The sequence below is a fragment of the Schistocerca americana genome, chromosome 1, assembly GCF_021461395.2.
Source record: "Schistocerca americana isolate TAMUIC-IGC-003095 chromosome 1, iqSchAmer2.1, whole genome shotgun sequence".
Classification (NCBI taxonomy): domain Eukaryota; kingdom Metazoa; phylum Arthropoda; class Insecta; order Orthoptera; family Acrididae; genus Schistocerca; species Schistocerca americana.
In genome coordinates, this window is record NC_060119.1 from 1,104,540,060 (window position 1) to 1,104,553,649 (window position 13,590).

The 13,590-nt window shown below is 40.3% G+C and overlaps 1 protein-coding gene across 1 annotated transcript in view; it reads right to left on the bottom strand.

Annotated features, from left to right (window-relative positions):
* The window catches only part of LOC124618131 (serine/threonine-protein phosphatase 6 regulatory ankyrin repeat subunit C-like), a 278,501-nt gene that overhangs the window by 233,514 nt on the left and 31,397 nt on the right, over nt 1-13,590 (bottom strand). The window contains exon 2 of the mRNA XM_047145320.1: nt 2,759-2,842. Coding sequence (XP_047001276.1) covers nt 2,759-2,818 — 60 coding nt within the window. The 5' untranslated portion in view covers nt 2,819-2,842. The remainder of the gene's footprint in view (nt 1-2,758; nt 2,843-13,590) is intronic.

Sequence of the window (13,590 nt, forward strand, 5' to 3'; positions counted from 1 at the left end):
TCATCATAAAAAGAGGTGCACTCAGAAAAGCAAGGCAGATTGCAATCACTGGCATGCAGGTAGATGGTACCTCACACACAAAATGATTCCACTTTCATCTTTGAAGGACCAATATTTATTGCACTACATGGCTACAAAATGTTTGTGTTAGTGTAACATCGGACCCTCGTGGTTGTGAATATAAGGGTCCAGATGTCACAGCTTGGAGTTGTACAGGTCTCACATGGTAGTCCTGTGATGCTCTATCCCATGCTGGTTGCACCTGAGTGTGTAGTTCCTGCAGATTGGCGGGTGGAGTTGGAGGCCTCATGGCATGCGACATGGTACCTGACAAATTCTCACTCTGGGAGAGATCAGGCAATGCAATTGGCTATGGCAGTGAACCCACAGCTGCAAGGCATGTTTAGGAGATGGCAGTGGTATGAAGCTGAGTGGTGTTCTGTTGAAATAGACCATGGCCATGGACATTCACAAATGCCAAAGCTATCTGTTGCAGGACCACCTCCATATATTGTGCAGCTGTCACAGGGCCAGTTAGGAATACTAATAGTGAATTGGCATCACTAGATATCCCTCCTAAGACCATCAGACCAGACTGGTGGGATGTGTACTGGGAGACCACAAACTGCTCCTTGTGGTACTCTCCACTGTGCCTCCAGAAACAGACCCAATGGTCACCACCTCCAAGGCAGATGTGGAACTTGTCACTAAAGATGACCCACTGTCAACTTGCAGGGCTCCATGTCAATCACTGCTGACACCAAGTGAGTCAGGCACAATGTCTTGGGAGATGTGAGTGGGCAACTGTTGTAACAGTCAGCGTGAGGCAAGCCCTGCCCGATGCGGTTGTCTGCCAATGGTATGAGGGCTATTCAGAAAGTAGGGAACGTTTCCGTCTGACACCACTAGGTAAGCACTGATAGCATTTATTTTGGTCAGTGCATGCTCGGCAGCTCAGTCAGCATCCATCCATGACAGCGGGAATGTCTCTGCACATCTGGTTTTTTCAATATTCGAATTTGAAATGTGCACCCCAATCGAAAATCACGCCAGTTGTGAGGCGCAGTTTTTGTTCACAAAAAACCTAAAACCTATAGAAGTTTATCGTGAACTGTGTGAAGTGTATTGAAACAACGTAATGAGTGAATGTTCCATCTGGAAATGGTGCATTTGGTTCAAAAATGGCTGAACCAATGTTCATGATGAAGAGAAGAGTGGATGCCCTAGCATTGTGACTGACAATCTTGTCACTAAAGTTGATGAAATGATTCGTGAAAACCGCCAGTTCACAATAACGGAGCTTTCGCTTTCATTTTCAAAAGTTTCACAGACTTTATTGTTTGAAATTGTCACTCAAAAGCTAGGCTACCACAAATTTTGTTCATGATGGGCGCCCAAATTGCTTACAGAGCACCATAAAGAACAGCGAATGGGGGCAACGTTGACATTTCTGGAGGCCTACCACAAACAAGGTGATTCATTACTGGATCAAATCATAACAGGTGATGAGGCTTGGGTGAAACACATCAATTGTGAGACAAAATTACAGTCCATGGAATGGAGGCACACAAGGTCCCCCCAAAAACCTTGTCAGCAAGGAAGTTGATGGTGACGGTGTTTTTGGACAGGCAAGGTATGCTTCTTATTGATTTTCTCGAATGTGGAGCAACCATAAATTCTGCCTGGTACTGTCAAACCTTGCACAGCCTTAGAAGAGCAGTTAAAAGGAAACGCCGAGGAAACCTGACATCAAAAATTTTGCTTTTGCACAACAATGTCCGACCTCACAGGGCAAACTGCACAAAGGAACTCCTTAATTCATTCAAATGGGAAATTTTCCCTCATCCGCCCTACAGCCCTGATCTTGCACCAAGCGACTTCCACTTGTTTCCCAAGATGAAGAACTGGCTTGCAATGCAACGCTTTGATGACGACGCGGAACTGCAGGCAGGCGTGTCTGACTGGCTAAAGCCTCAGGCGGCAGAATTTTATGACGAAGGTCTTTCATAGCTTGTCCACCACTATGATAAGTGCCTCAATGTGTTTGGTGACTATATGGAAAAGTAGTATGTCCATCTCTCTTTCAAATGTATATAATAAAATGTATTTCTTGTACTTAGTTTTTTGTTTAATGCCAAAACGTTCTCTACTTTCTGAATAGCCCTCGTACTAGCACTTTGAGGATGTTCCATAGAAGGCAGGTGAGCTCACTGAATGGTTCCTATCATTGCGTTGGATCTGCACATGTGCAGTGGACAATCCATTAACCCATCCTTCCATGTGATGCATGTCAGTTGTCCAGAACCTACAATGTGTGCATGTGTGCTTTCCTTCATCCACTGCTGCCAGCAACATGCAATGGGGGTGCCTGTATGTCAAATGTGGTGCACAATACAGTGATGGGACCATCTACCCCCCTGCAACACCACAATCCAGCCTCTCTTGAACTTATGTAGCTGAACAGTCTGCTGTCTAACATGTTGTTTTGGCATAGTGCAGATTCAGGTGATACGCTAGTGATTCTAACAGCTGTCATACTGGCTGGTATGGCCACTTGGGTCCCCCTTATATAAACTACAGGTATGACCTCACGGCCCCACCAAAGGTCCCTGAGTGCACGGCCAACCATACAAAAGTAACCACTGTCATAGCTGATGGTGTGCAACATATCCACCCAGTTTGCAGTGGATCAGTCAGGTACTTCTGGGTGCAGCTCTTCTTATGATGACCAGTGAACAAGACGCTTTTATCTTCTCACCTTGATATCTCCATTGTATACTGCCTGTCTCAAACGCCAATCATCTTCCATCGCCCCCATTTTGTGTTTTAAGACAAAATGTGCCTAAAATACAAAAATTGGACACTTTCAAATTTACTGTAATTAGTTTTTATATCTGTATATAATTGGCACAATATCACATGCATAAGACAGGAAGATCATAAAGTGAATCAAGCTATGAAATAATCTGCTGTGTCAGTTTCTTAAAAATGTAAATCATTCTTGTAACTCAATAATGTTTGTGCAAACTTGAGCACAATCAAACAATTATCATAAATTAATTAAATTGAGTTAAGACACTGTAATTATGTAAAGAAATAATCAAATGTATATTGTTCATGTGAGTAGTTAGTCAAGTGAAATTCATGAGGTACTAGTTCTGGAAAAATGAATCTAAACTGCCTAGTATTGAACCAAGGATCAATATTCCCCTGCATGCTCTACAAAAGCATAACAAGCTACAGTTTACATTCTTTGTTGGTGACCATTCATTTGAAGAAGGATATGAAGGATACCACTGTAGCTTTCCAATGATGTAAGCTGAACATTTTATTTACTCTTTGTCGGTTCACATCTGAAGAATGTGAAGTTTGTCAATAATCAAAAAATGGAAAATCCAGGATGGAATGTAACAATATTGTGATATGGAAAGTTGGCTTCTCATCATATAGCGGAGATGCAGAGTTGTAGATAGGTGCAAAAAAAAACACTGTCACAAATAATGGCTTTCGGCCAGTAATGCTTTCATCAGAATTAGATGGCGAACACACACATACACACTCACGCAAACACAACTCACACACACACATGACTGCAGGCTCAGGCAACTGCCGCCACACTGAGAGCAGCAGCACTGGTGCATGATGGGTGTGGTGACTGGGTGGGGGTAAGGAGGAGGCTGGGGTGGGGAGGGGGAGGGATAGTAGTGTAGGGGTGGTGGACAGTGACGTGTTGTTGGGGAGAGCACAGGGACGAGGTGGAAAGAGGGTAGGGCAGCTACATGCAATCAGGAGGTTGATGGAGGGAGCAGAGAGGTGGGAAGAGGGGGAGGGGGGTAGCAGAAAAGGAGATAATTAAAAAGACTGGGTGTAATGGAGGAATGAGGGCCGTGTAGTGCTGGAAAGGGAACAGGGAAGGGGCTGGATGGGACAAGACACTGACTAACAAAGGCTGAGGCCAGGAAGGTTATGGTAATGTAGGATATATTGCAAGGAGCGACTGAATTACATTTTCTGCCAGGGTTTTGGCTACCTCTCATCATGCCCTGAATTGAGAAATTTCCTACCTACTATCCTTTCCACCCATCCCACAGTGCTATCCTGCCATCCACTGAATCTACACAGTATACTCATACATCCCTACACAATCCCTGCTCCCAACCCCTTACCTCTTGTCTCATACCCCTGGAACAGACCTAGACGCAAGGCCTGCCCACTACATCCTCCCACCACCACCTACTCCAGTCCGGTCACAAATATCACCTATCCCATCAAAGGCAGGGCTACCTGTGAAACCAGTCATGTGATCTACAAGCTAAGCTGCAACCACTGTGCAGTCTATCGGGCATGACAACCAACAAGCTGTCTGTTCACATGAATGGCCACTGACAAACTGTGGCCAAGAAACAAGTGGACCACCCTATTGCTGAACATGCTGCCAAACATGATATCCTTCATTTCAGTAACTGCTTCATAGACTGCTGTGATACTGATCCTTCCCACTAACACCAGCTTTTCTGAATTGTGCAGGTGGGAACTTTCCTTAGAATATGTTCTATATTCCCTTCATTAGTCATTGTCCTCTGGCATCCAGCCCCTTCTCTGTTCCCATTCCAGCATTCCAGCACTACACAGCCCTCATTCCTCCATCGCACTCAGTCCTTTTGATTCTCTCCCTTTCCGCTATCCCCCTCTCCACCTCTCCGCTCCCTTCGTCAACCTAACCTCCTGACATAGCTGCCCTGCCCTCTTTGCACCTCGTCCCTGTGTGCTCCCCAACAGCACGTCACTGTCTGCCAACCCAACCCTATTATTCCTCCCCCTCCCCGCCCCAGCCTCCTCCTTACTCCCACCCAGTCACCACTCACATCATGCACCAGTGCTGCTGCTCGCAGTGTGGCCTCAGTTGCCAAGACTACAGTCATGCGTGTGTGAGTTGCGTTTGCGTGAGTGTGTATATGTGTGTTGGCTGTCTAGTTCTGATGAAGGCCTTACTGGCCTAAAGCTATTTTTTGTGACAGAGCTTTTGTAGTGCCTTCTCTATCTGGTGAGTAGCAACTTTCCTTTTCACAATGAAGTTAGTCAATAATTACTTATCTTGCAGTGATTTTTATTTGTTTGCATCTGATAAATGGCAAAATACTTATTTCATGCTACCAATCTTCTGCAGGTTTCTACAATTAGCTGGATGTTCATTATCTTTAATGACAATGATAATTATGAGTATGAGAGAATGTTACCTCTACTTTTCAATATAATGGAAGGAAACATTCCACGTGGGAATCACCTCTACTTTTTAATGACCAACAGCTTACTTTGAAATAATTAAAGTTTCACTTCATGTTTGAATTCACACAGACAAATTTTTGCATTAAGAAACTTACTAACACATTTTCAGATTTTATTACACTGTGATGTAAAGATTCTAAAATGGAATAAATTTAATTTGAAAAAATAAAGTTATTTCTGCATAACAACCTTTACAAACTCCATAGTAGAAGTTCCTATTTGTAAGGCTGTTTATATGGTTTTGCTGCAATGTTAAATATAAAATTAAGGTCATTTACCACAGTGATACCACAAACTGGATTACAGTCAACTATCCAAATGGACGGTATGCATTCTTAGATGCTTTGTCCTCACTTCAAATAAATAATTGTCACACTTGATATAGTAACAAATTAAAATAAAAATGAAGACAATACATCAGATAACTATATCTAAAATACTACATGTCTTTTACAGAAATGGGAACTAAATTTATGATAATATTTTGAGCAAAGGAAACTGCTAATGAAGACTAAAAATATAAAAAGTTTTATAGATTATTTTTATCTATTTACTCCTCTGCTGGTGTAAAAGAATAATACAATGCTTGTAAAATCCATTAGTTTACTCCAATATGCAGATGAAAGAATGGCCCAATGTAGTAATAGTGGATTACTGATAAAAGACAGCAAATAGAAAGAAGGAAAGCATAGAGTGTTATTGAGTACATGGTGTATCAGGTAATCCTGATTTAATAGTCTTAGTGTTTAATGGTTAAATATCACACTATAAATCAAAACCTTTGTGATTAAACCTCCATTTGCTCCACATTTCTGCCTTCTTCATACTTTCACCTCAACAAATGGCTTCTGTATGCCAAGAATACCAAGCTGCACTGACATCTGAATTCTCTGCACACTGTAATTCCATTATGAATGAAACACTCACAACACTGATGTAATATCTACAATTAATTCATAATGTATAAAATATTCTACAAAGAACTAACAGAACAGTCAATCAATACTGTAATTCCATCTGTAAGTGGCAGGGTCAACTATTTCTCAGATCAGAGGAAGGCAAAGGCACACTATTGCTAATAGCACCATGTCAAGTAAAGCACTGTGGTAACCAAATCCACTTACAGATTAATGACTGCTTTGCTCTCATCACACATGTTTTAATTTTCTTCAAGATATGTTCCACATGTCTTCTGTCAGAAAAATTAACACAAACAAAAGGCTCCAAATATACTAATTACATCTGTCACATTCCACATTGGTATTTTCACTTCCTATGGCTGAGTAACTTCAGCAAGTTTGCTTCCCAAGTACATTCTTGTTAGTTATTTTCATTATACATTTGTCATCAACTATTATTGACTGTTAGAATAAGTATTAAAACTGTAATGCAATTCTGGAAGACTATTACATGAAACCCTTCATTTGGAACCTACTACCAACAACAAAAGAACTGCAATAAAATTTCTGATTTATGAGAAGGCCTGCATGGGCGTTCCAGTGATAGCAGAAGACTGAATGACCTGCAAAGAAAGTAATGTTGCATGAAAATTTTCTCCAAACCTCCCTCTGCATTACATTCTTTCAGCAATAGGAATCCTTGTTGCACCTGCATATTATCTACAACTACGTACTCATCTACATGATTATTCTGCAGTTCACAATTAAGTGCCTGGCAGAGGGTTCATTGAACCACCTTCAAGCTACTTCTCTACCGTACCACTCTCAACCAGGGCACTGGAAAAAAGAACACTTTAATCTTTCCGTGTGCTCTCTGTTTCTCTTATTTTATTATGATGACCAATTCTCCCTATGTAGGTGTGTGCTAACAAAACATTTTCATACTCTGAGGTGAAAGTTAGTGATTGAAATTTATGACTGCCAATTCACGTATCATACCTGTGGCACTGTCTCCCCTATTTCGTGATAATACAAAATGAGCTTCCTTTCTTTGAACTTTTTTGCTTTACTCTGTCAGTCCTATGTTATGTGGATCCCACACTGTATGCCAAGACTCCAGAAAAGGGCAGACAAGCATAGCATAAGCAGCCTCTTGAGCACACCCATTACAGTTTCTAAACGTTCTACCAATAATTTGCAGTCTTTGATTTGATTTCCCCACAACATTATCAACGTGATCATTCCAATTTAAGTTATTCATAGTTGTAATACCTAAGTATTTAGTTGTGTTTACACACTTTAGATTTATGTGACTTATCATGTAACTGAAATTTAGTGGATTCTTTTTAGTGCTCATATGGATGACTTCGCACTTTTCATGATTTAGAGTCAATTGCCATTTCTTGCACCATCCAGGTATCTTGTCTAAATCATTTTGCAATTCGTTTTGATCATCAAATAACTTTACAACATGGTGGTGGTTATTGTTTAACGTCCCGTCGACAACGAGGTCATTAGAGACGGAGCGCAAGCTCGGGATGTGGAAGCATTGGGAAGGAAATCGGCCGTGCCCTTTCAAAGGAACCATCCCGGCATTTGCCTGAAACGATTTAGGGAAATCACAGAAAACCTAAATCAGGATGGCCGGAGATGGGATTGAACCGTTGTCCTCCCGAATGCGAGTCCAGTGTGCTAACCACTGCGCCACCTCGCTCGGTTTTACAACATGGTAAATGACAGCATCATCTGCAAACAGTCTAAGAAGGTTGCTCAGACTGTCACCAAAATAATTTAAGTAGATCAGGACAACAGAAGTCCTATAACGCTTTCTTGGGAAACATCAGATATTACTTCTCTTTAATTCAATGAATTTCCTTCAGTTATTATGAACTGTGACCTTTCTGAGATGAAATCACAAATCTAGTCACACAACTGAGATGATACTCCAAAAATATGGAATCAATTTTATGTTCTCTGTCAATAGCACTCATTACTTCGTGACGATAGAGAATAGTTCTGTTTCACAAGAACAATATTTTCTCAAACTGTGTTGGCTACTTGGCAATAAATTGTTTTCTTTGAGATGATTCATAATGTTTGAGCATAGCATGAGTTCCAAAATTTTACTGAAAATCAACATTAGTGATGTGGGTCTGTAATTCAGCGGATTACGCCTATTTCTTTTCTTGGATATTGGTGTGGCTTGTACAACTTCCCAGTCTTTGGGTATGGAACTTTCTATGAGTGACTGGTTCTATACGGTTGCTAAGTAAGGATCTATTGCATCAGCATACTCTGAAAGGAACCTGACTGGTACACAATCTGGACTGGAAGACTTGCTGCACCAAGGATATATGCTTCTACGTTACTCATATTGGCAGTTGTTCTGGATTTGAATTCTATAGTATTTTCTTTGTCTTCTTTTGTGGAGGAATTTCATAAAACTGTGTTCAATAATATTGCTTTACTGGCACTGTCATCAATAACACGACCATTGTTATCATGCAGTGAAGGTATTGATTGCGTCTTGCCACTAGTGTGCTTTACATTCAACCAGAACCTCTTTGGATTTTTCACCAGATTTTGAGACAGAGTTTCACTGTGGAAACTATTAAAACATCTTGCACTGAAATTTGCACTAAATTTTGAACCTCTGTAAAACATTTCCAGTCTTGGGGATTTTGCATTCTTTTAAATTTGGCATGCTTCCTTTGTTGCTTCTGTAATAGTGCTCTGACCTGGTTTTCATACCATGGAGGACCAGCACAATCTCTTACTAATTTATTTGATATATATCTGTCGGTTGCCGTCATCACTATTTCTTTGAATTTAAACCACATCTGATCTATGCTTACATAGTCATGTCATTTAACCACCTATCATTAGCTCATCATCTGAGTCTTTCTTTAGCTCTTTATATACAAAAAATTCTTCCATTTACTATCCCTTCACCAAGCTATGTGAAATAAAACTTCGTTTTATTTTCGTTACAATAATATTATACAAAGGTAAGTTGCCACTCACCACCTAGCGGAGATGCTGAGTCACAGATAGGCACAATGAAAAGACAGTCACAAATAAGCTTTTGGCCAACAAGGCCTCTGCTGATAAAGGTCTTGTTGGCTGAAAGCCCATTTGTGACAGTCTTTTTGTTGTGCCTACCTGCACCCCAGCATTTCCACTATATGGTGAGTGGCAACTTTCCTTTTCATAATTTTTTTACATTCCATTCGGATTTTCCACTGTTGGATAATTTTAATTATAGAGATAATTACTCTACCAGTAATTTCAAAAGTGCTTTTCTCTTTTGATTGCAGAGAAACCTTCTGTCTTTTAGTGCTTGCTGAATCAATGGGCTATTTCTCACTGCCACAATTCAGTCTCATAACACAAACAGACTGTTAAAATTTCATTTTGGGCACTTAGACATTCTGTAATTTAGATTTGAAAACTCTCTTTCATTTACCAAAATTATTCCAGACCATTTCTACTCCTCTGTTTATTTCATTCCTGTCCATCTATCTGTCATCTTCAACTGGAATAAATACAATAAAATGTAAAGCAGTTCTAAGATATCATTGTTAATTTGCACTATTTTCTTTTCAAGATGTGCATTGTTGTTGTTGTTATCTCCAGTTCAAAAACTGGTGCAAGTATCTTTATAACTATATAACTATTGCAACTTACATCAACTTGAACCTGCTTACTGAAGTCAAGCCTTGGTCTTCCTCTTTGTACTCCCACACTATCCTCCATTACCAAACTGACCATTCGCTGATGCCTCAGTATGAGTCTATCAACCAATCCCTAGTTTTAGTCCAGTTGTGCCAAAAATTGCCTTTTCAATAATTTGATTCAATACCTCTTCATCAGTTATTTGATCTATCCACCTAATCTCCAGCATTCTTCTGTAATCACACATTTCAAAAGCTTCCATTCTCTTCTTGTGTGAAGAGTTTTAGTCCAGTTGTGCCAAAAATTGCCTTTTCAATAATTTGATTCAATACCTCTTCATCAGTTATTTGATCTATCCACCTAATCTCCAGCATTCTTCTGTAATCACACATTTCAAAAGCTTCCATTCTCTTCTTGTGTGAACTGCTTGCCATCCACATTTCACTTTCCTTTTAGGCCACATTCCATACACATATCTTCAGAAAAGAATTACTAACAATTAAATTTATATGTTAACAAATTCCTCTTTTTTGGAAATTATTTTCTTGCTTCCAGAATGAGATTTTCACTCTGCAGCGGAGTGTGCGCTGATATGAAACTTCCTGGCAGATTAAAACTGTGTGCCCGACCGAGACTCGAACTCGGGACCTTTGCCTTTCGAGGGCAAGTGCTCTACCATTCGCTGATGCCTCAGTATGAGTCTATCAACCAATCCCTAGTTTTAGTCCAGTTGTGCCAAAAATTGCCTTTTCAATAATTTGATTCAATACCTCTTCATCAGTTATTTGATCTATCCACCCAATCTTGCCCGTGAAAGGCAAAGGTCCTGAGTTCGAGTCTCGGTCGGGCACACAGTTTTAATCTGCCAGGAAGTTTCATATCAGCGCACACTCCACTGCAGAGTGAAAATCTCATTCTGGAAACATCCCCCAGGCTGTGGCTAAGCCATGTCTCCGCAATATCCTTTCTTTCAGGAGTGCTAGTTCTGCATGGTTCGCAGGAGAGCTTCTGTAAAGTTTGGAAGGTAGGAGACGAGGTACTGGCAGAAGTAAAGCTGTGAGTACCGGGCGTGAGTTGTGCTTCAGTAGCTCAAGTGGTAGAGCACTTGCTCGCGAAAGGCAAAAGTCCCGAGTTCGAGTCTCGGTCGGGCACACAGTTTTAATCTGACAGGAAGTTTTATTTTCTTGCTGTTGCCAGTCTGTGTTTCATTTCCCCTCTACTTTGGCAATCATCAATTATTTTGCTGCCCGAATAGCAAACCTCGTCCACTACTTTTAGTGTCTCATTTCCTAATACTCCCCTCAGGACTACCGATTTAATATGGCTACATTCAATTACATTTGTTTTACTTTTGCTGACATTGATCTTATAACCTGTTTTCAAGACACTATCCATCCCATTTAACTCCTCTTCCATTTCTTTCGCTGTCACTGACAGAATTAAATGTCCTCTGCAAACTTCCAAGTTTTAATTTCTTTCCCGTTAACTTTAATTTTTTTATTTATTTCTCCTTGGTACCCTACACAGCTTGCTCAATGTACAGACTGAATAATATCAGGGATAAGCTACAACCCCATCTCACTCCTTTCTGAACCACTGCTTGCCTTTAATACTCTTAGACTCATAGAACAGCAGTCTGGTTTCAGTACAAGCTGTAAATACCCTTTCACTCCCTTCATTATATCCCTGTTATCTTTAGAATTTCAAAGAGTGTATTCCAGTCAACATTCTTAAAAGCTTTCTCTGAATCTACAAATGCTATAAACATAGGTTTGCCCTTCCTTAACCTATCTTGTAATATAAGTCATATGGTCAGTACTGTCTCACGAGTTCTTACATTTTTCCAGAATCCATATTTATCTTCCCCAAGTTGGCTTCCACCAGTTTTTCCATTCTTGTGTAAACAATTCATGTCAGTATTTTGGGATCATGACTGATGGCACAATTGTCAGCACCTGCCTTCTTTGGAGTTCAGTTCTTTGTGAAGTGTGTGGGCATTTTGCCTGTCTCATAAGTCTTGCACACCATGTGGAATAGTTTTGATACAGCTGGCTCTCCTAAGGAACTCAGTAATTCTGACAAAATGTCATCTACTCTAGGCTTCTCATTGGGTTGTGAGTCACAATTGGATAGCTGTTCAGTAGAGCACTTGCCCAAGAAGGACAAAGATCCCAGGCTTGGATTCTTATCTAGCACACAGTTTTAATCTTTTACTCTTCCATGAAGTTTCAAATTATCACACATTCTAATGGAGAGCAAAAATTCATTAAAACTTTTTTGGGGACTTGAATCAATTGAACTTCATGTTTCGCATTTATTGTTTTCCCTCTTGCGTTAGTAAATTTTTATGGTCATTGTTTGTGAGTTTTCAGGAGGTACAGCATACACTTACAGACTATGCTATTGCATCACTGTGTATGTGTTTCCAAAGAGTTAGAAGTTCTGATTTAAAACTTAGCTTAGGGTTGGTATGTCTTTCTTTGAAAATATGCAGCCCAGATGATTTTTCCAATAATAAAGGTCTGACACATTCGGTCTGAGAGTGACTAATATACATATAAATCTACATATATACTCTGAATATAATAGAAAGAAACATTCCACATGGGAAAAGTATATTAAAAACAAAGATGCTGTGACTTACCAAACGAGAAAGCGCTGGTAGATAGACACAATAAAAAACACACATACAAATTTCAAGCTTTCACAACCCACAGTTGCTTCATCAGGAAAGAGGGAAGGAGAGGGAAAGACGAAAGGATGTGGGTTTTAAGGGAGAGGGTAAGGAGTCATTCCAATCCTGGGAGCGGAAAGACTTACCTTAGGGGGAAAAAGGGACACATATACACTCACACACACACACATATCCATCCGCACATATACAGACACAGGCAGACATATGTAAAGGTAAAGAGTTTGGGCAGAGATGTCAGTCGAGGCGGAAGTACAGAGGCAAGATGTTGTTGAGTAACAAGTGATGTACGAGGGGCGGCAACTTGAAATTAGTGGAGGTGGAGGACTGGTACATATATACTCTCAATTATTGACAGAATAATTTAATTGGATGGATAAAAAATCTACTAAGTGGGAGCAGAACACCCACAGTCCCCAACAATCAGTCTTTCCTCCTCACCCCGTCCAGCAAGTCTCTCCTGACCCGTGGTTCTGGGTGTCTTTCCCAAAATCTACCCCTTTCCTAGACCTCACTGGGCCTTTTCCTCCACCCCTCTTCCTTTCCCTTCAACCCTTCTGCCTGAAGAAGGAGCCACTGGCTCCAAAAGCTTGCCTAATTATAATCTCCTTTTACATGTGTCTTCTGCCGCTGCTTTGTGAGTAGATTTTTTATCTATCCAATTAAATTACATACATATTCTGCAAGCCACAGTACATTGCATGGTAGCATCTACCTTGCAATTAACAGTTTTCATCGTACTGAATTTGCGTATTGAGCAGAAACGACTGTCTGTACACCATGTTGCACTCCAGTCTCTCTTTATCTTATTCTAAAACCCTATATGAAATACACAGTGATGGCAGCAAAATGGTTGCTAAGTATTCCTCAAATACAAGTTATCTAAATTTACAGTTCAGGGTTTTACAAGAATTCCCATTTAAGTTCCCAGAGCATTACAGTTACACCACACCCATTTGGACTATTCTCTCCAATCCTAGCAGTATGTGTTTTAATTTCTTTGATTCTATTGTCACGCTTACTTGAGAAGTGGCCTGA